The 22,823-nt window shown below is 44.1% G+C and overlaps 1 protein-coding gene across 5 annotated transcripts in view; it reads right to left on the reverse strand.

Annotated features, from left to right (window-relative positions):
• Positions 1–22,823, reverse strand: part of SORCS1 (sortilin related VPS10 domain containing receptor 1) — a 571,188-nt gene that overhangs the window by 42,442 nt on the left and 505,923 nt on the right. For all 5 annotated transcript variants that reach the window (XM_043926561.1, XM_043926559.1, XM_043926560.1 and 2 more), the window contains exons 19-21: positions 17,941–18,127; positions 6,844–6,977; positions 4,503–4,626 (exon numbers count right to left, since the gene is read on the reverse strand). In XM_043926561.1, coding sequence (XP_043782496.1) covers positions 4,503–4,626; positions 6,844–6,977; positions 17,941–18,127 — 445 coding nt within the window. The remainder of the gene's footprint in view (positions 1–4,502; positions 4,627–6,843; positions 6,978–17,940; positions 18,128–22,823) is intronic.

A 22,823-nucleotide genomic window follows, 5' to 3' on the forward strand; every position in this document is an offset into this window, starting at 1 on the left:
GTCCGAACATGGTGACAGGTTTCAGAGCACAGTCCTGAGGGGGTTTATCACACAATATACTCAGATCACACTGCTCCCCTGAAATCTGCGGGAGGTTCCACACTGCACTTGGAATAAATTCAGATTCATGTCATAGCCTTCATGGTGCCACACAAACCAGCAACGACTGTGTCTCCTGCCACACGTCCCGAGGGGTGCCCTGCACTCCATGACGCCATCCTTCCCCATGTTCCTCAGTCTGCTAAGTTTCTTCCCACATTACCGTGCCTCTACTTCCCCAGACGACAGCCTGCTCAGCTCCTTTTCAGCCTTCAATCTCTCCTGGGAGGAGCCCTTCCTTCCAGCAACCTCAGGTATCCTCCCTTTCACCAATGCTAATACCTTTCATCATGTGACCCTATTTGTCTTCATCAAACTTCTTACTATTTACACTATTTTGTTTGGGGGGATAAGGGGGGAGGGGCAAAATGGGAGATGGGGACTGACATATACACACTACTGTATATAAAATAGATAACTAATAAGGGACCTACTATACAGCACAGGGAATTCTACTCAATACTCTGTAATGGCCTACATGGGGAAAGAACTGAAAAAAGAGTGGATGTACGTATATGTATAATTGATTTACTTTGCTGTATAGCTGAAACTAACACAATACTGTAAATCAACTCTACTCCAAAAAAAGCTTTAAATAAAGAAATGCTTTTGTTGTCCGTCTCCCACACAGGAATATTAGTTCAGTGAGGATGGGGGCATAGTTGTTCCTGGCCCTCTGGGACACTGCCCAGTTCAGTGGCCAGGAGTCACTTAATTAATACATTTTTGTTGCATAAATGAAGGCATGAGCATCAGTGGTGGCTTTCTGTAGTTTATGCCTTTATCATTCAACAATCATTTGTTTCTCGTTGTAAGCATGTTCTTATATTTCAGGAAGGGCTCAGCAACACTGGCAACACCAATGACACGTCCAGGAAACTCAAAAACCCACGTGTGCATTTCCTAACACTGCTAACGACTTCTCTGGAGCAGGCATTGAAGACTTGCACATGATCAGGACTGCATTTAAGGCAGTCAGCTTATTCCAAAGATGTATTTTTCAAAGTTGGACTATTTTATGAGTCACTGGTCACTCAGGTGAACATCCCCACTTCAGTTCTGATGGAGAAGAAGGAAATGCATATTAATTAGCAGCAGGGGAAATGGCAGTGCCAAGGAAGGCACCACTGGGTCCTAACTTTTCCCTTTGAAGATGTGTTTGTCAATTTCACTTTCCTCGAACCTCTTAACCAAACTGTGGAGACTTCATCTCAAAAGAAGATATTTATCTTAATAAAGAGACACAGATGAGAAAAATGGCACAGCTCCCTCTATAATTACTTAGCATGCTAAACAGCAGGGCCGAGAAATGTTATCTTTAAGTTTATTCAACAAATAGGGGATGCATGTGGGAGGACCGAAAAGGGTAAACGTCAATAATATATGTATTTTTTGCAGCTGCTGAGAGAGATGAATTCTACACATTTACATTTTCTTTGTTGTATTTAAGGGCAAACTTGAGCCCTGAAGCAAAGGAAGGAAAAGCATGCAAACTAAATTTTCTTTCCTACAGTCTGCTGTACGTCTTTGGGTTGGCAGTCTTTCCTCTGCCAGCTTCCCAAATATGATACCTCTTTCAATTTGACCATAATGATCTTAAATTTCCCCAAAGCTTAATTAAACTTGAGCAGGTTTCTTCCAGACTTCAGACTCTGACCTCCCCTTTCTTGGAGCATTGCTTTTAGAAACTTGCTATTATTAATTCTTTCTCTGAACTTTTGAGATGTAAATCTTTTGCAACCAGGAATGCCTTGCTCAAGGACCTAGGAACCATCTTTGAAATGGTATCATCAAGAAAGACAGTGCCCCACCTCTGGGAGGGTAGGGACCAAGTTTCCTAAGTAAGCCTTTGTGTTCTAATCACAGAGATAATCAACCCAATCCCCCTGAGTCCTCCGGCACTTTCTGCTAGCTTATCCCAGAGTTTAAAACTCTCCCTGCATTTTGTTTCTGTTGAGTTCAGTCTTGCCTATTTAATTTTCTGTGATGCAATTCCCTTTTAATAGATCACACATGTCATTAGAATTTTCTAGTTATACATGTGAAACCCTGGCAACCCATCTGACCAAAGATGATTAAGGATGCCGAAACACTCAGGAATTTGGCTACAGGAAGCAGGGAGCACTTTCCCTGTTCAAACTTTTAGTCAGGAGATACTTTTTAATGAAGAGAACCCATTTGATGGTGAATGACCCCTCTGGAATGATGCTCTTCAAGGGATTTTTAGCAAGAGGAAGAACTAAGTATAGTAAGGCATAGAAGGTAGTCATCAAGAGAAACACTCCCTCTAGATTCAGAATTCTTATGCTCTGGCTATTATACTTACATTTTTTTCACTTGTAAAAGAGGGATAATCATAGCATACTTCTGATAGCCTGTTCATAGGATTCAATAAAACAGATCATATATATCCAATGCTTAGAATAAACACCAGTAAAAGATGCATCAATGTTAATTTCTATCACTACCAGCCATCATCATTATTATTCAACCTGTTACTGAATAGGGGAATGACTTTAAGACAGTAACTTTCCATTTGGAGACCACAGTTTCCTAACGCTATACTAATGGGTTGGACCAGATAAGTCCCAAGTTCTGTCTGTGGTTCTAATGAGGAGGTAGCTGTTGGACTAATGGATCGGTGCCCATTAGTGACACTGGTGACATCCCGTAGGGAGAGAGGAAAGAAAGAGAGCATTGGATAGAAAACAACGAGAGCCAGCCAGCAGGGTAATTTCAGAGCATGGGCCCTGGGTCTTGATGGTTTGAAGCCCAGCTCCACCACTTACTAGCTGGAACAAGTTATTTACCTCTCTGAAAAAAATTAATCATATCGGCTACCCTACACTAGGATTGTTGTGACAACTAGATGCATTCCCAGAGCATAGAAAGGAGATGGAGAGGAAGGAGAAACAAAAGCTCTCCTCCATTCGGGCTGCTCGGCTAAGAGGTCTCCTCACTGATGGGACCTTGGAGGCAAACCACAGCTCTGGTTGACTTTCACTTACTACTGGGGCTTCTCAAACCTCTTTAGGGGCTGGGGGAGGGAGGAAACACTATGAAATCTAACAGGCGGCCACGTGAGGAGCAACAGTGTCCTCACACGTGTTCAAAGTTGCTTACAAACTGCTTTCTGAATTTGAAGGTCGAGTTGGCAAAATGAGAAATGAAAGACAGAACCTTCATCAAAATCAATTGATTCTAGAACTGGGGCAATTGATACTACTTGGACCATGAGTTCATGTGTCTCTGTCTCAGTCTCTATCTCTTTCAGCCTCTTTTTTTTTTTTTTTTTCTGGTTGGCCAATTGTTTGTTTCTTTATTTAGGTTTTTTTTTTTTTTTTTTTTTTAATTTTTTTATTAGTTGGAGGCTAAATACTTCACAACATTTCAGTGGGTTTTGTCATACATTGATATGAATCAGCCATAGATTTACACTTATTCCTCACTTTCCCTCTCTCGCTCAATCCTCCCTCTTGCTCTCTCTGCACAGCATTTATTTCCCTATCTATTTCCTTTTAAATTCCTGCTCTTTAAATTTTTATTTTCCAGGATGCATTAGTACCATTTCCATATTAACAATAAAAGTTCATATTTTTACCATCTACTAAAGCACTTAGTGCAGATCCATCTGACTATCTTTCTGTAGGAAAAAAAAAAAGACACCAAAATGAAATCAATTTGTATAAACTGATTTTTTTCAAAATCTCATTTTCCATCAAGGATTCCACCTTTCCATTTCAGTAAATTCTCATTCCATGTGATACCCTGACCACATTCAGTTTCCCCAGCTGATGACAAGAGTGTTCTGTACAGCTGTTTGTTCAAACTAATATTCTGTCCATGAAGATGCACCACATGTGCTTGTTATGACTCCTCCCTTGCTTCTAAACCAGTAGAGTGATTTTTAAATGATACATATTTGTGGAAGAGATTTTCAGAGCATTTAGACATTGGCAGATTCTTCTTAATGATCAAGACTCTTGAGTTTGAACTTAAAAAAATAAAGGCTCAATATTAACCATTTTCTTTTATAATGGGTTTTAAATCTCTAAACATCAGAAAAACATCAAATGGAGTGAATGAGCCTTCCACATAATGAAATTCACTCTTCTCTACCTAAGGTAAGTGAGTGTACAGTTACTCTATGGGCACCAGAGCCAGTTCCAAAAAAAAAAAGAAAAGACAACAAACTGTCTTGGGGTTTTGTGATCCCTACTTTTCTGGTGAACCACACCTTCCTCAAAAGAGGAGATGAGACTTGACTCAGCTCTTTCTCAACCACTACCCTCTGTTCTCTGGGTAGATTCATAAGCCAGCGTGGCCTCTGGTGCCAAGGTACCAAACCATCTCATCTGAGTGATGGATGCAGACAGTGATGGATCAGCAGATGGACCACTCACCGTACACCGCGATGGTCTTTGTGTCTTGCAGGATGGCATTCCCAGCTGAGACCTGCACTGTGATGGTGTTCATCCCTTCAGAAGTAAACTTGAATGCTATGCTTCCCTCTAAGGTGATCAGGGGCTAAAGCAAATGAGGACACAGAATGAGGGGAGAGATTTTCAGTCACACACAAGATAGGCACCAACTCTGAACCACCAACAAGCTCCTTAAATTAGCAGAGGCTCTTTCTGGGGCACCCCTTGTATGACTGACTCGACCTATGCCTCCCTATCACCTCGAGTCCAGTCCAGAAAGGGATTACCACAGACATGACCCCCAAGAAACTCTACTCATTCCTTGTGAATCTGACACCTCTTTTCTGCTACCATCCTGATTCAGGACTGGGGAGATCAATAGGCCTTGCCTGCTGGTAGGGTGTCTCTCTGTCGATAACCTACTCATCAAGCAGATCCCTTCATCCAAGGCAACATTAAAATCAGGCCAAAAGAAGGGGCTCATATTAATCCAGATTTAAGCCATAGGCACTGAAAGTGTATAGCTGTCAGCACTTCTCCCCAGGGTACACTGCTTATATAAAACTACAATGGAACACAGTGACTATGGACACCAAAACTATACTAGTTAGGCAGGTGTTGGCCTTCTGTGGCTTGGTTTGCTCTGAGAAGCCCCATCAGCAACTTCCTGGAAGGAGCTGCTATGGAAACAAGTACTAATTGGATCGTGGTTTGAGGACTCAAAAAAAATAAATAAGATTTGGATCAGCTCCTATAATGCAACTGGACACCAGGGTTCTGGGGGAAAGGATTATTAGCCTCCTGACCTCCCTCCACTCACTCCCCACAAACAGTTCATTCCTGTCTTTTCTTTAATTAACTTAAAAACCAAAATTCATTTAACTCCCTGTGTAGCAGAAGGTAGACTAAAGCCCAGCATAAGAAGTCTGCTTAAAAGAATCTGTTGAGAATTTAGTTTTCTGCTAAAAGATTAAAAAAAAAGAAGAAGAAGCAAGTTATTTAATAGTTTCACCTCCTAGTACTAGCATTCAAGCAAGTAACACAGATTTCTCTTCTCCTGCAGATAGTGGGCCCAATCTGGACCCAATTTGCATGTACAGTTTCAGAAGAAATAAAAAAAGGGCTTCTTTTCAGCTGATTTATGTCAGCAGGAGAGGTGAGAGATTCCTTTGACTGTCAGGCACACAGCAGGTCTGGTGTCAGGAGAGGTTTCCTCCCTGGGCTTGTGTGAAATTATGGTTCCAGTTAAAGCCAACACTCAGCTCTGGGATAGAAAGAGATTTGTATTCACACAAGATGCATTGCGTTTGAAGAGCAAAGTTATAAGCGACAGCACCTCTGCTGGAAGAAGATGAAACTCTCCATTCAGAGCCATTGGTCCGGGGTCCTCTGGGGAAGATGTTGCCAGGCCTGCGTTCTACTGACTTCACTGACATTTGCAAGCAAATTTTAATTTCTGAGGATGGAGTGTGCTCCAAACTGAATCAGCAGCCTGGTGTGCGGGGAAGAGAAACCCAGGCAGGCATGAGAAGGCCTTGTATCTGCATGAAGCAGCTGAGTGAGCCTGGAGGAAGCCACTTCCTCTGTGTCCTCCTCCCTTTTCTCATCGGTAAAACGAAGGACGCAGGGTATATGAGGTCTAAGGTCTCCACTGGTTTTGAACTTGCTGCTGACTTTGGGTCACAGGGAGTGTTTGGAGGAAACATGAAGCAGGAAGCTGAGCTAGAGAAGGGGCCGTTTCTGATCCAGGCTGGCAGGTCATGGGGTGGACGGGCCATAGGGCAGGGGGGCATGTCTGACCCAGAATGGAGGACAAGGGCGAGGGGCGGGCCGCACAGACATCTGTGGCTCTTGTCTGTCTGGTGTCCACTGGTCTCTTTTCCCCTCGAGGGCCATTCCCTCCCTTCTCTTGGTCTAGACGGATCTAGGAAGGTTGACTTCAACAGCTCTGTTTCTGCCACCAGCACCGTGATCAAGGCATGGCCAATATTATTAGTCTGTTCCGGGACTTCTGCTAGAATTTTGGGAAAGATGGCTCATTTGCTCCGCTGAGCTGTGACACCATAAAGCTCAGGCTGCTGCTGAGGGTCACTGCGGAGTAAAGCCCAGGTGGAGAAGAACGTCGACTCACAGGAAGGCAGGGGTAAGAGGTAGGGGTGCAGGTGTGAGAGAGAGAGAGGCATGCTGCAGAGGTGACTGAGGCACTCAGAGCCTGCCATTCCCGAGGCTGCCACAACTCCCGGACTCGAGTTGTGTAAGTCATTTCTTTCCCTTTATTGCTACAAGAGGAGCCACACAGACGCCGCGCGGAAAGCTGACTCACCTCCGTGTTGTTCCCGTACCACCACACGTAAGTCAGGGTGCCCACCTGGCTGGGCCACAGCACGGCGGTTGCGTTGACCTCCTTGTTCTTCGTGGTGACAAAGGGAAGAGACAGGTGTACATGCTCCAGGGGACCTGAGGCACAAGGGAAGAGAGGAGGGTGGGGAGGGAAGAGCTCTCTCTGCTTTGCCTGCCCTGCTCTGAATCCACAATCCTTCCGGAAGCCTCCGAAACATCAGTCGTGTTCCCGGAAGGAAGTGCTCGGGGGGCCACTCCTGCTCTGGGGGAAAGGGATATATTGGGAACAATTGTGTCTCCATCCTTTCCATTTACAGATCTTTCTTCCAGGTCTAAATCCTGAGTTATTTCTGTGTAAAAGCTTAAAAAGCTACAAGCAATTGATGAAGTCCTTAAAGGAACAGGAATAATATGAGATTTCACAGGGAGATGCAAAGTGTTTCCAAGAAACCTCCCAGAATCCACGTTGGGTGGGGGTTGGGGATGGCTATTATACAAATCCCCAAAACTTTCTACATGTAATTATTTTGTATTCTTTATTGGACTTTAAAGATGTATGTGAGTGTATGTAAATGTGTATGTGTGTGTGTAACTGTGTTTGTGTGAGTGTCTGTGTAGCCTCCCGGTTAGGTAAGCATGGGGCTGAGCTGAGCCTGTCCAGGACAAAGACAGGCAAGAGTGGGCAGAGAGAGTTCTGTGGTTCCCAGGTTCTCAGGATGCGCTCAGCTGAAAAGTAGGATGATTCTACCTATAGAGGCCCAGTGGACCAGAAACTGTAGTCAGATGTACAAACCCACAAAGAAAACAGTATCCTTTTCCTGGAGAACCACTAGGCCGACCCTGAAATCCCCTGACTTTCTCTTCAAGTCACTGTTACCAGACAAAATGCATTCTCCTTTGAGGGGAATCTACAAAAATCCACCACCACCACCTATCTTCATGAGATGGAGAAGAAAGTGGTCCTCAGGCCTTTGCACCTGTTTTAATCACTGTCTCCTCTTCTAGTTGACCATATGATGCGTTTTCTAGAGTAAGTCTTTGACCTCTTTCTCACTCTATTTTCTTCTCTGCTGAGGGATACCATCCACACTCTGACCTTCAACTATGAACCACGTGCTTAGGGCTCCAAAACCACCTTCTTGACTCCAGACTCAGTTGTTTATTTGTGCTCAGTCATGTCTGACTCTTTGCAGCCCTATGGACTGTAATCTGCCAGGCTCCTCTGTCCGTGGAATTTTCCAGGCAAGAGTACTGTAGTGGGTTGCCATTTCCTCCTCCAGGGGATCTTCCTGACTCAGGGATTGAACTCACATCTCTTGCATCTCCTGCATTGCAGGCGGGTTCTTTACCACTAGCACCACCTTGGAAGCTCCCAGACTCAACTGACAGCCAGATATCCCTAAGAAATACACTGCCTCCCCCCACCCCCCGCCATCCTGTATACTCCAATCTTGATGAATAACACCAGTGTTAATCCAGGGGAACAACCCAGAAGTAGAAAGTCAGTCTTGATTCTTTATTTCTTTGCTGCCCACATCTATTTAGGAAACCACTGATTTGGTTTCATAAATTCTCTCTCAGAGCTCTTTGCATCCTGCCCTGGTTCATACACCATATGCCAGTCTCACCTGGAGCAGTAGAACTTTCTCACAGATTTTCCAGGCTCTAACCTTTCCCCTCGAGCCAGACATCATGGAATGAGAGTCAAATGGGCCTTAGGAAGCACCACTACAAACAAAGCTAGGGGAGGGGATGGAATTCCAGTCGAGCTATTTCAGATGCCAAAAGATGATGCTATGAAAGTGCTGCACTCAATATGCCAGCAAATTGGGAAAACTCATCAGTGGCCACAGTACTGGAAAAGGTCGGTTTTCATTCCAATTCCAAAGAAAGGCAATGCCAAAGAATGCTCAAACTATCACACAATTGCACTCATCTCACATGCTAGCTAAGTAATGCTCAAAATTATCCAAGCCAGGCTTCAACAGTACATGCACCATGAACTTCCAGATGTTCAAGTTGGATTTAGAAAAGGCAGAGGAACCAGAGATCAAATTGCCAACATACGTTAGATCATTGATAAAGCAAGAGAGTCCCAGAAAAACATCTACTTCTGTTTTATTAACTATGCCAGACTTTGACTATGTGGATCACAACAAACTGTGGAAAATTCTTAAAGAGATGGGAGTACCAGACCACCTGACCTGCCTCTTGAGAAATCTGTATGCAGGTCAGGAAGCAACAGTTAGAAGTGGACATGGAACAACAGACTGGTTCCAAATCGGGAAAGGAGTATGTCAAGGCTGTATATTGTCACCCTGCTGATTTAACTTATATACAGAGTACATCATGAGAAATGCTGGGCTGGATAAAGCACAAGCTGGAATCCAGATTGCCAGGAGAAATACCAATAACTTCAGATATGCAGATGGCACAACCCTTATGGCAGAAAGCAAAGAAGAACTAAAGAGCCTCTCAATGAAAGTGAAACAGGAAAGTGAAAAAGTTGGTTTAAAACTCAACATTCATTCATGAAAAATGTTTTGGTATTATTAAATTATTAAAAATAATTAAAAAAAAAAACTCAACATTCAGAAAACTGAGATCATGGCATGTGTGTGCCATCACTTCATGGCAAATAGATGGGGAAGCAATGGAAACAGTGACAGACTTTATATTTTGGGGGGCTCCTAAATCACTGCAGATGGTGACTGCAGCCATGAAATTAAAAGACACTTGCTCCATGGAAGAAAAGTTATGACCAACCTAGACAGCACATTAAAAAGCAGAGACATTACTTTGCCAACAAAGGTCCATCTAGTCAAAGCTATGGTTGTTCCAGTAGTCTTACATGTTTTCATAGTTGGACTATAAAGAAAGTTGAACACCAAAGTACTGATGCTTTTGAACTGTGGTGTTGAAGACTCTTGAGAGTCCTTTGGACTGCAAGGAGATCCAACCAGTCCATCCTAAAGGAAATCAGTCCTGAATATTCATTGGAAGGACTGATGCTGAAGCTGAAACTCCAATACTTTGGCTAACTGATGTGAAAACCAAGCTCATTGGAAAAGACCCTGATGCTGGGAAAGATTGAAGGTGGAAGGAGAAGGGGATGACAAAGGATGAGATGCTTGCATGGCATCACTGACTCAAAGGACATGAGTCTGAGTAAACTCCAGGAGTTTGTGATGGACAGGGAGGCCTGGTGTGCTGCAGTCCGTAGGGTCACATAGAGTCAGACACAATTGAGCAACTGAACTGAGGTGACCTGAACTAAAGCTTTCCCCATTCTAATCTACCCTCCTGCTCTGCACGTCAAAGTTTGCCTCCCTCGATAATACATAAACTGGGGGCTTCCCAGGTGGTCCAGTGGCTAAGATTCCACACTCCCAATGCAGGGCGCCCAGGTTCGATCCCTGCTTGGGGAACTAGATCCCATGAGCTACAACTAAAGATCCCATGTGACGCAACTAAATAAAGATTAAAAAAGCAATACATAAGCTAGACCAAGTGCCAGGTGGTCCCATCACTTAGAATAAAACATACAATCCAGGGCAAGGGCAGAGCAAGTACAAAGACTCAGAGGAGGGGGATCTCCATGTTTGAGGGATAGTGAGAAATGGAGAAATAAATGGAGGGAAAGTGTAGAAGACAATGAGATCAGAGATGATCAGGACAGAGAGCACATTGGCCTTGAAGGCCCAGAAAGATGTATATGTGTGTTTGTATAAGTTCTTTCTTGCATATGTATAAGTACACATTATACATTCATGCAATGTATAGCAATGACCATGTGCCTCCTCACCCGCCAACTTGTGAGAGTGATATTTCTACAGAGCGATGCTACTCACATGCTCAAAATGAAAATTTCCATTATATAATTAATAATAATGATGACAGCTAACACATACAGATCTAAAATTTGTGAGATAGAGAACACAGGCTGAAAAGTTTTAGAGGGAAGAGTCCTTCATATTTATCTTCATATATATAGAAAATTGAATGGACATAGGAGTCTGGCGGGCTACAGTCCATGTGGCCGTAAAGAGTTGGGCACGACCGAGTGACTTAGCACACACACACAGATGGGAAGGTCCTGAGACACAGCAGGTGCTGCATCATTGGCTGGGTCACTGAACAAAACAGGGTATCAGAGAGCTGGACACGACTTAGCGACTAAACAACAAAGTGAACAAAAACATAATTTCCTGTTTCTTTCATCTGTGTTTTCCTCTCTTTATAGATTAGAGGCTTGGAGACCAGGAGAACAGAACTAATTTTCTGGTTTACAAGCCATATGATAAGAAATAGTTGATCATAAGTCAGAATTGTTCAATGAGATAATAAAAGGGGAACATTTCCTAAGCGGTGGCTGTGTACCAAATAGTCTGTGAACGACTTCTTGTTCTCATTTAATCTTCATAATAACCTTATGAAGTAGGCACCATTATCAGCTCCATGCAGAGATGAACTAACAGAGGAAGGTCACCTTCCTCCACTCCAGGGTGTGAACCAAAACAGTTCAAGTTCAGAGCCTGGGCCAGCCGACAAATGCTTTCTAAGACCCGTGTTAACAAAAGAGCTATTAAGAGCCTCTACTTACTGATGACTCGGACGTGGCAGTGGGACATGATTGTTACACAGGCTCTTGTTTATTGCACGGCTCCTGCCGCCCCTCATCATGCGGTGTGCTCCAGCGGATGCCCTTCCCACCGGAGGACCTTACTAACACGCCTTTCTGATGGCACCTGTCCCCTCCTCTGTGACACTCCTCCTGACTCCCCAGTCAGAGTTACGTGAATCAGCTAGAATTCGAGAACTAGATAAGCTCAGGGAGACCAGCCATTTCCATCCTAAAAGGGGTCATCTTGCTCTCTCTTGAGCATTCAATGATTTTTAAAGTCCAAAGGTCAAAATAAGGATAATGTCTGTGTGTACTCTTAATGACAAAGTTGAATCTTGTTCCTGAAATATGGTCGTCCCCTCACTCAGTAGTTCCTGAGTGCTACTATCTGTCAGGCATTACTCTGCGTGCTGGGACACCTGGCCCTTGATGGCACTTACGTATTAGGGAGGGAGGCAGTGAATGCAAGGAGCAGGGCTAGTGAGAACATGCTACTTTTGATGAGTGGCCAAGCAAAGTCTCTCAGAAGGAATGACATTTGACCAGCCACCTGAATAACATGTATGAGTGCACCATGTATCTCCTCGGGAAGCTCCAGGGTAAGGGTAGGGCAAAGACCTTGAGAAGGAGGTAGCCTGTCAGGTGTGAGGACAGCAGGAAACAGAGGCAAGGAGCAGAAGCAAATGAGGTCTAACTGGCGTTCAGGACTCTCGACAGGTTCTTTAGGTGCTGAAGAATGTCCATGTGTGTTTGTATAAGTTCCATCTTGCATATACAGACATACACACACATGCATGCACACACACACATCATCTGTTCCTACAGATGTGAAATTTAGCTGTCAGATAGCTAAGTCTTCTTGCTTTTTATCTGTTTAATATACCTGATTCTTGTTGCTTCAAAGCCGAGCTTTCAACCCTCACTTTTCTGCACAGACGGATCTGCCCTAATGGAACCTTGGAAGTGGAAATGCAGCCCTTGGAAGCCTCAGGCTGGTTAGCCACATTCAGCTGAGAGCTGAGCAAGCTGGCGGATAAGGCTCCCTCGGACAGGTGCATGCAATACACAAAATGGACAGACGGTGGCGCTCCATTATTCCTTATGAATCTTCTCAACGTGGCTGGGAGAACTGGGAAAATTGTGTAGGAATGTGTCTCCCTTCTCTTCTTTTGCTTGGTCTTCCTGTGCCACAGGGTGCAAGTGGGGTGTGTGTGTGTGTGTGTGTGTGTGTGTGTGTGTGTGTGTGTGTGTGTGTGTGTGTGTGTGTGTGTGCCACAGGGTGCAAGTGGGGTGTGTGTGTGTGTGTGTGTGTGTGTGTGTGCCACAGGGTGCAAGTGGGGTGTATGTGTGTGTGTGTGTGTATGCGCACACACACACGCACATGTGCTGATCACTCTGACCTGCCTCTAGCATTTGTTCTGAAGACCTACATATCGTACTGCTGTTTGTCTGAAATGTTGGGCTTCCCTGGTGGCTCAGTGGTAAAAAATCTGCCTGCTAATGCAGGAGACACAGGTCCGATCCCTGGGTCAGGAAGATCCCCTGGAGAAAGCAATGGCTACCCACTCCAGTATTCTTGCCTGGGAGGTCTCACAGACAGAGGAGCCTGGCGGGCTACAGTCTATGGGACAAAAGCGGGACACACCTTAGCAACTAAACCAAACCTTAAATGTTAAAAAAACTTAATAGAAGAAACAAAAGAAATTCAAAGTGTGAAGATAAGATCCTACAACAGAGTATCTCAAACTTCACTGGGTTTGAGGCTCATACTCTGCTGTTGAAGGCAAAGTATATCACTTTAGGCAGTTGTCACTTTAGGCCCTGAAGAACATCCATGTGTGTTCATATAACTTCCTTCTTGCATATATATATATACATTCATACATACATACACACACACACACATCATCTGTTCATACATATGAGAAGGATTTAGCTCTCAGGTTGACGCCACACTTCCAGAAATTCTAGTCTGATAGGTCTGGGAAGGGGACCAGGGCACTACATTTTTATCATTTGATTCCAGGGCAGGAGGCTCATTACCCACATCTTACAAGGCCTAGGTCTGACATTCTCTGGCCAATAAAATGACTGTGTGATAGTTACAAAGCTACAAAGTTTTTCAAGAAACTGATCACTTTACCCTAAGGTGGGGACAGAAAGATATCTCTAAGGACATCTCGGTAACAGAGGAGTTAAGGAGAGAGGTTCAGGAAGTATCAGAAACTATCAGAAACCCCCCTCACCTTTTTTTCACCTCTTGTTCTGCAAGTTTGCAAAATCTTCAGTGATTTTTTTTATGCAAGACTGGCTGACAGAGAGCAGCTTTCTGAACAGAAATCTGCATGTCCTCTAAATTCTCAGTCCCATGCAGCTGAAGGCAACCCTGGCTGCATCCCAGGTCTCATTAGTTTGCAAGCTAGCAGAGAACAGTGAATGCATTCCCCAAGGGATTCTCGGCTGTCAGGATACAGCAGATTACCCAGCTGCCCCCAGAGAGCCTCCCAGCCCTACATTACAGCAGGAACATCATCTCCACTTGCTTCTGATGACCTTTGCAAACCAGTACTTAAGAACTTCTGATTTAGAATCAAAGCTTATTTCTGAAATGGAAAGAAGAGGTAGTGTTTGTATAAGACAGGCTGTGCAGCTTTCAGGAAGAGCCCTGGGTACAGGGGAGGAGGACGGGGTGAGAGGGGTGGAGGGCAGGCTAGGGGAGCTGAACTGAGCTTTTGCTCAGAACTCACTAAGTACTAATGCACCTGCTGCATCATAATGCAAAATCAAGCTTGGCCAGTTGGCAGGGGACAGCATAAGATGCTTTATAGAACCTTCGGGAAATAAGACATGCATTCTTTATGTGATGGAGGAGAAAAACTAGCTTCAAAGAAATGCAGTGACTTGGCCAGGAGTTCAGGCCGGCATCTCTGCTTAACAAGTGCCAGCTTGTGCAGGGCTTGCTTCTGTTTTTACTACAAAGCCATATATCCCTTCTGTCACTGTGGCACTAAAAACTGCCATGCTACCCTACACCTTTCAGATTTGAAGGAATGGAAGTCAATTATGATTTCATCATGATTTCCACTTAGTATAAAATAGTGTCAAATCACAGTACTTTTCTAATCTTTGCTTTCACCATCTGAAAGGCCAAATGTTGCCCATGATGGTAGATGTGTGGGGATAAACAAAGATGTTCATGTGTGAATGCTAAATCGCTTTAGTTGTATATAAATCTTTGCAGTCCTATGGACTATAGCCTGCCAGGTTCCTCTGTCCATGGAATTCTCCAGTCAAGAATAGTGGAGTGGGTTGCCATGCCCTCCTCCAGGGGAATCTTTCTGCACAGGGATCATACCCATGTCTCTTATGTCTCCTGCATTGGCAGGCAGGTTCTTTACCTCCAGCACTACCTGGGAAGCCCTAAAAAATGTTCATACATATGGTAAAATACAATGGATCCTTTAGGAGAGAAGCCCTAGCAAAGTTGTTAGAACCTGCTGGCACTGCTCATGTTGTGGTTTTTAAATATATGTGAGAAAATGGAAACTTAAAACAAAATCCTGCTTTCATATAGTTAGCACAAAAGTTAATTTTTATCCCCAAGACTGGGCTTAGAAAGGAGTCCCCTGATACGAGTCCTGCTTATTCAATCACTCGACACAAGATGAGTCTGATAAAATTAGAATCAGAACACAACACTTTCCATCACAGATCATCTGCTACTGAGGTTGAGGTCAAATCGCTCAAGCCATTCAATCACGCTAATGAGACGAAAAGAAATTGCAAGTGAACACAACAGCTCGTTTCTTTCAGAAATCTTGGCTTCCGCAACCCTTCATCTGGAGCAGAGGCAAACTTGTTCTTTTCCTACCCAGGATTCAGTAAGCCCAGGAGAGAGCGGGAGAGGGAGGTTTCCCTCATGGGATATGACCATATGTAGGGTGATGGATAGTCCACAGGGCAGATCAGGGCAGGGAGCTATGGTTGACTATGGGAGACCCTGAGAAACTGAGATGGCAAGCTGCTGCTGAATTTTAAATCACTATTGACACAAGCGTAGAGTGCAGGGATATTTGACACATATATGGGGTATGGAATATAATGACTGTGATTTTTCAGGAGAGTAGATCTCTAACAAAAACCACCTCATAGAATAAGCTGTGCAGAGTGATAACTGTCAGGTAGGCACCCATTCTCAGCAAAGATTCTTTCATTTCATTTGTGTGGCAATTTATTTTTGTTACTATTAACCAAAGTTTGTGATGTAGTTTTTAAATATTTTGGGCTTCCCTGGTGGCTCAGCTGGTAAAGAATCTGCCTGCAATGCAGGAGACCTGGGTTGGGAAGACCCCCTGGAGAAGGGAACGGCTACCCACTCCAGTATCATTGCCTGGACAATTCCATGGACTGCATATCCATGGAGTCGCAAAGAGTTGGACATGACTGAGCGACTTTCACTTCACTTCACTTTTATTTATTTTTTTTTTCTCTTTCTCTTTCACTTCACTTTTAAATATTTTAGGATTACTCCTAGCATATTATCACTTGTGCCCCCATAAATACTGAAGTACAGAGAAGGATGACCTCTCAGTAAGCAGCAACTCCAGGCAGACTGTCTAGGACAGCTCAGGAGCGGCAGTCAGCAGGAAGGGAGCTTGAGGCTGTGTAGTTGCACAGCTGGAGAAATGCCCTGCCTCTAACCTACACGTGCACATTCCTTCGGGGTGATGTACAAAGTCATGGAGGGGAGTAAGGGCTGACGGCTTCCTCTGACCCCCAGCCTACGCTGGCGCCTGTGATAACCTAGTGACCACGGGCTAGGATTCCCGAGCCAGGGAGAACTGAGTCTGAAGCCTGGCCGTGCAGACAGTAGGTCTGCAACCTGAATGGGCAACTTAAGCTTTCTGAACTGCACAGTTCTTTGTAATGTAGTCTTCCTAGGAGTGCCTACTTGATAGGGTTGAACTGAAAAGAAAGGTCATACACCTAAAGAGTAGGTTTAGCACAAACCCTGGCACATAGTAATAGCCTAACAAACAGTAGCTGAAAGAGGGAGGTGGAGTTGGCACAGGCGGCATCTTGCAGAACTCTGCTTAAACTCAAACAAGGATGAGTGTGTTTCTTCGAAGCACTTGGGTCCTGACTGTACAGGAGATGAGGATCAAAATTGACTGATAGAGCAGGAAACCTCAGTACCGAACCATCTCTTGGGGATCCCTAAATAGTCCTGCCCTCCCACTGGACCACAGCAGTTTAACAAAGGGAGTCTACTTGGTACTTTGTGTAGCCAGCTTGCTTCAGTGGGCAAGGGTCAGGTAAGAGGCAAGGAATACCACCCAGCCTTAAAACTCCTGACCTAGAACTTGTGACGTGAACAGGACCATTCATATAGAGGCTAACTTTCATTTGAAAGTAAACCATTTCTCCAGCAAACCAAGCAGGTCCCCTATGCCTCTTTGGGGACAACCATGCATGCATGCATGCTAAGTCACTTCAGTCGTGTCTGACCCTGTGCAACCCCGTAGACGGCAGCCCACCAGGCTCCTCTGTCCCTGGGATTCTCCAGGCAAGAATATGGAGCGGGTTGCCATTTCCTTCCCCAATGCATGCCTGCGTGCTAAGTCGCTTCAGTCATGTCCGACTCTGTGCGACCCTACGGACAGCAGTCCACCAGGTTCCTCTGTCCACAGGATTCTCTAGGCAAGAATACTGGAGTGGGTTGCCATTTCCTTCTCCAGGGGACAAACATATACCCTAGTATAAGAGGCATTCACAGCAAACCTTTTTTTACTAAACACAGCTTAGGAGTTACCTTTGTTTCATTAGGAACCCTCTGAATTCCTCAATGGGGAAAATGTTTTAACACGTTTTGAAACTGTGTCTTAATGCAGCTTCCTTTATGTTGTTTACCCTCTTTCACTCTATACCACTTTCTAAGACCAAATCACAGAGCAAATCTATGAAACATACTTAAAAAAAAGGAAAACAAAAGTCTAACATGATTATTATTAGTGAGATAAAACAAGGAAAGAGAAGAATGTGCAGAGGGGGAAAAATCCCATTACTTGTGATAATCTGCATTGTTCTCAAACATTTCTGACCCAAAATACCTCACAAATTCATATTAAATCAACCAGCTCAACAGGTTGTTCAGGCCCAGCACAGACAGCCAGTATCATCTCTAAGAAGCATCTAAAAGAGGCAGAATCAGTGCAAGAGAAGAGTCTGAAGCAAACCAGAGTCTGGATCATTCAGTCACGCCCTGGTTTCTTCTTGCTTTCTCTGCACTTAGTTCTCTCACTCTCCTTTCCTCACCTGCTAACAGGTAACTAGGGAGCTTCTTCTAGATGCCTGATTTTGGATTTTATATATATATATATATATATTTTTAGATTATATTTTTAAAGGAACACAATATGTAAGATATGTCATAAACCAACAACAGTAATAACATACAAGTTACATGTAAGTACAGGACGGCGCTGTCAGACCCCAGACTGTTGTCCACCTGCACGGTCACTCGGAAAATGCCCACATTGTGATAGACGTGTTTGATTCCATCTTCCATGGAGCTGAGGTTGACATAAGACACTGCAATGCCATCCCCGAAGTCCACCTGGATGAGTGTCCTCTGGACGTCACCCTGAAAGACAACACCAGAGGAAGGGGGGTCGGCACGTGGCTGCTGCGTCTCCAGGGCCGGAGCTTATCAGAGCCCCAGGCTCAGGGATATGGCAGCCTCGGTTCCATCCTGGGAGCCTGTGTCTGTGCGATGGGTTCCCTGGGACATTCCCTGGAAGATAGGAGTCTCCAAATCTGAAAGGCACCAACTCCCAAAAGTTCTAAGCTTTGGAAAATTGTTTATCAGCTCCAATTTGATATTCATTTCCTCTGAAGGCTTTGTTTACAGTCTGATCATCCACATGAATAAAAGGTTTCCACATACAGTTTTAAAAATTCAGCCTACCTGACACTGTCAAGGGTCACTTCCCATATGTTCAGGATCCCCAAATTTCTGTCTTTATTTCTGGTTCCCTAACTGTGTTGGAGGAAGGACAGGGGGCACCTTGCCTTACACCTTACATGACACTGGACTCAGCCCTATTATTATTGATATTTAAGATAATGATGGCTAATTCTTTTATACTTTAGTGTTTTATACTATCAAAATGATCTCACTTTATTCTTCATGGAATCTCAGTCTGGAGAAAAAAAGCAGGCAATGTTTGTTCACTTTACAGATGAGGAAGCTGAAGTGAAAGAAGGTTTAACCATTTGTTCAAGGTTACTGCAGCTAGTTAGCTGCAGCAGTCTTGGGACTTGAACCCATCTCCTTGGACTTGCATTTCACTCCCTATAGGCGGGTTAAGCATTGACAGCTCCTCTGGGCTCAAATCCTGTCATTTCATTAACCAGCTGGATGACTTCATGTATGTCAAGTGGTCTCCTTTGGTCTCAGTTACCTAATCTGTGAAATGGGCATATTAGTATCTTCCTATCTTAACTCAAAGAGTTATTATAGAAGACATGTGAGTAATCAGTAACCTGTACAATTTGCTACCAAAATGAATGACTGTAAAAACAATGCAGCTATGAAAGATCTGCTATATCCCTTTTTTTTTTTTTTTTTCTTTTTGCTATATCCCTTTTAAAGCTTGACTGGAGTCATATGATTCTAAATTTCCCACAAGTAGGCAGGAGAAGATAAAGTCTGCTTTATAAAAATCCCAGACCTGCTAAAAAAATAGCTTGTGGAATTAGTTGAGATTCTTAAAAGAACAAAGTTTCTTAGAAAAACTGACAACACCCAGCATCCCTCACAGATAACTCATCCTTTAACAAGTTGTGTGTGTGTGTGTGTGTGTCTGTTTTGTTAGCTTTCTACATTTGGGGCAGGGTGGGGGAAGAAAACAAAAAACCTTTGAACTGGAAATGTATTTTCAATTAAGTAAGGTTCATACAGTATCATATTTTTTGAAAAGGGCAAGTTTAAAATGCTGACATTTAAAAGATTAATTCACAGGGAAAGGAAAAGCAGTTCAAATCCTATGAATCTATGTGACCTACTCTTCCGATCTGTGCCCAGCCAAGCATTGTATTAGAGCGTACACTGCAGCTAACTCTCTGTAAGGACATGGGCACAAATTCTCCCCTATGGTGGGAAAAAAGAAACTCCATTCAAAATTACAAAACAGATAACCACAAGCCCAGACGTTGTACAATTACCTGAATTCCCTTCACTAATAAATACAAATGTCAGCCACGCTTGCTGACTTGCCCTTCACTTAGACAACCAAGTTGGACTGCCCAATTTCTCATTCTGCTTCTGGTCAGTTTCCTCCTGTGTTTTCTGGATTTTCAACAGAACTGGTGCTAGCCAACCCTAGGTTTGGGCATGGAGGCAGAACCCACATTAAAATCTACTACATTTGTGCGGGGAACAGTGTCTCAGGGAAATACCAGAAGTAGCTAGGGTTAACCAGATTATCTATGGAATAGAACTAGCAATATGGTTTCTGAGAAAGAAAGAGGTTGAGAGGCAGAGAGGGAAAGAAAGGTACAGGGTTCTTTCTGGAGATAAGAGTGGCCATCAGGTAGGGTTACCATCTGCAAGAAGACAGGAGGGAGATTTGTGTCTCTGCTGATTCCACTTCAGTATCTGCAGAGAGAGAGCAGCTACACGTGACTGGGGCAAGTACAGCTCCGGCTGTCTCAGATGGAGTCTGCCTTGTCTTGGTCTCTCTGTCTGGTGTCCATCACTCTCCTGCGGACCTGGACTTAGACCTCTTGTCAGTGATTTGAAACTCCTCCCAAGTTCTGCCTGGATGTCTACTGTCTGACACCCTGACAGCATTCCTGGTTCTCCACTTCTGACAAAGCTCCCTGTCTGGATCACAAGGGAAAGGAGGGAGCCACACAGCATTTGGGTTAGTGCACCAATAGGGCTGCCGTTAGAGCAGAGGGGCCAGGCTTTGAGAGTATAAGGTCAGGTACAAGGGTGGAGGTCCGTCTAGTCAAGGCTATGGTTTTGCCAGTGGTCATGTATGGATGTGAGAGTTGGACTATAAAGAAAGCTGAGTGCCAAAGAATTGATGCTTTTGAACTGTGGTGTTGGAGAAGACTCTTGAGAGTCCCTTGGACTGCAAGGAGATCCAACCAGTTCATCCTAAAGGAGATCAGTCCTGGGTGTTCATTGGAAGGACTGATGTTGAAGCTGAAACTCCAATACTTTGGCCACCTGATGTGAAGAGCTGACTCATTAGAAAAGATCCTGATGCTGGGAAAGATTGAGGGCAGGAGGAGAAGGGGACAACAGAGGATGAGATGGCTGGATGGCATCACCAACTCAATGGACATGAGTTTGGGTAAACTCCAAGAGTTGGTGATGGACAGGGAGGCCTGGGGTGCTGCGGTTCATGGGGTTGCAAAGAGTCGGACATGACTCAGCAACTGAACTGAACAAGGATGGAGATACAGATATATAGATATAAGTATATTTGGTTACCACACATCTGAGAGCCCCTGTGGATAAAGACATAGGATCCCCCAATCAAACGGGAAGTCCCCAAGGCCTTATGAAGTGGGTGGGTGCAGACCCCTTAGCACTCTGCAATATGTGACAAGAGAATCCAGGGGCCAAGTCTGACAGGCGATTCACCCCTGCTGTTGCTGTTTTGCCCACTTGGGTCAAGCACACTGGATCTCGGGCTTTCAGGGGCTCCCAGGTGCTCGGGAAACCTAACACAGTTGTAGCTGCATCACTCTGGGGCTAACTGTCATCAACCTCTAACTTTCTTGGGCTGTATTACCATCTCAGGCAGGGATACCAATTCCTTTCAGAGAACAAGAAACAGGGCAAAGAAAAGAATGCCTAAGTCCTAGGTCACCATTTGATTAGCCATGCCTGCCTTGCTTTAGTAGACTTTCTGGTCATTCATTCACTCAGCCAGCTGACAGACACTTTTGGGTGTCTTTCTTGTGTCAGACTCTAAATGGGGAAAATTATGTTAAGAAATTTTAATCAACCAAGCAAAACAGATGTGGTCCACCCTTTCTTGAGCAAAGAGACTGCTAGTGAGACAAGTAGACTTCAATAATTATGCAAATAAAAAGTTATTCTAGGGGCTGATGTGAAAGAGAAATCCATGGTGCTGTAAGCTTGTTCAGTAGGGAGAGGCAGAGAGTTGAAAATTTGACCCAAATGAGAACTGCAAGAAAGGCTACCCAGAAGAAGTGATATCTGAGCTGAGAAGGCCTAAGGAAAAGAAATTAACCAAACAAAGGACATGAGCAGGTAATGTGGAGGTGAGGAGTACAGGCAATGGGGGACAGAAGGAACCGGATGTGCAAGGGCCCTGTGGCAGAAGATGGTGGTACAGTTAAAGGAAGCTGATGATACAGAACATGTGAAATTAGACTGGATGGGAGACAATGACATTTCAAGACTTGTGGGCCAAGTTTCTGACTTCAGTATTTCTCTTAAGAGCAATGGGAAGACCTCAAAGTGATTGAAGTAAGAGTTTGAGGGAAGATGACAGGATAATATTTTTAATTCAAAAAGATCACTCTGGCTACAATATGGAGAATGCATTGGAAGGAGGCCCGGGTATTCCAGGAAGCCAATTAGGGGACAGTTCAAGGTAGATGATAGGCAGATTGATATATGAGTTGCAACAGGAAATTGCATTCACCTTCCTGCCAAAATTAATTCCCATAGTTTACTGGTTTTGAAATCAGTGAATCTCAGTCTTTGATAACAACACCTCTTATAGAAATTAAAAGAAAAAAAATCTGATGTCCAGTTCACATCCAAGCCCACCTCCTGGTTTGGGGCCTTTGGGGAGGATGCTCGGTCCTGCTGTGGCCTGAGAAGGTCCCCAGCTGATGCTGGGCTGCACCAAAGGTTGAGGAACACTGGTTCAGACTGTTGAATATTAGGTTTTCTTGTGACTGAATTCATCTGAAGATGAACATAGTACAGCACAAGCTGATGCCATTGCTATCACACCTTGGCATAATGATCAAGTTTCCCAGTACATTTTAGAATTCTTAGTGCTAAGGGTGAGCTAACAGAGTTAGGAATGGAAGAATTGAACTCGTGGTTAGTGACTGATGCACAATCACAAAAGTTCCACAATACACTCAGTCAAGGTTAGTTCTCCAGGAAAACAAGTGGCTGGATAATATGAGGGTAGTTTGTATAAAGAGCTGAGATGTGTCCTTAAGGGCTGGCTGCAGTCTCAGGATCTAACACAGATGATTTTTTTTCCATTCAGTAAATTTTGAAATTTTACAAAAGAAAAAAAAATTGAACACTGGACATTTCTAACTTGTTTGTT

This window comes from Cervus elaphus, chromosome 15, assembly GCF_910594005.1.
Source record: "Cervus elaphus chromosome 15, mCerEla1.1, whole genome shotgun sequence".
Taxonomy (NCBI): Eukaryota; Metazoa; Chordata; class Mammalia; order Artiodactyla; family Cervidae; genus Cervus; species Cervus elaphus.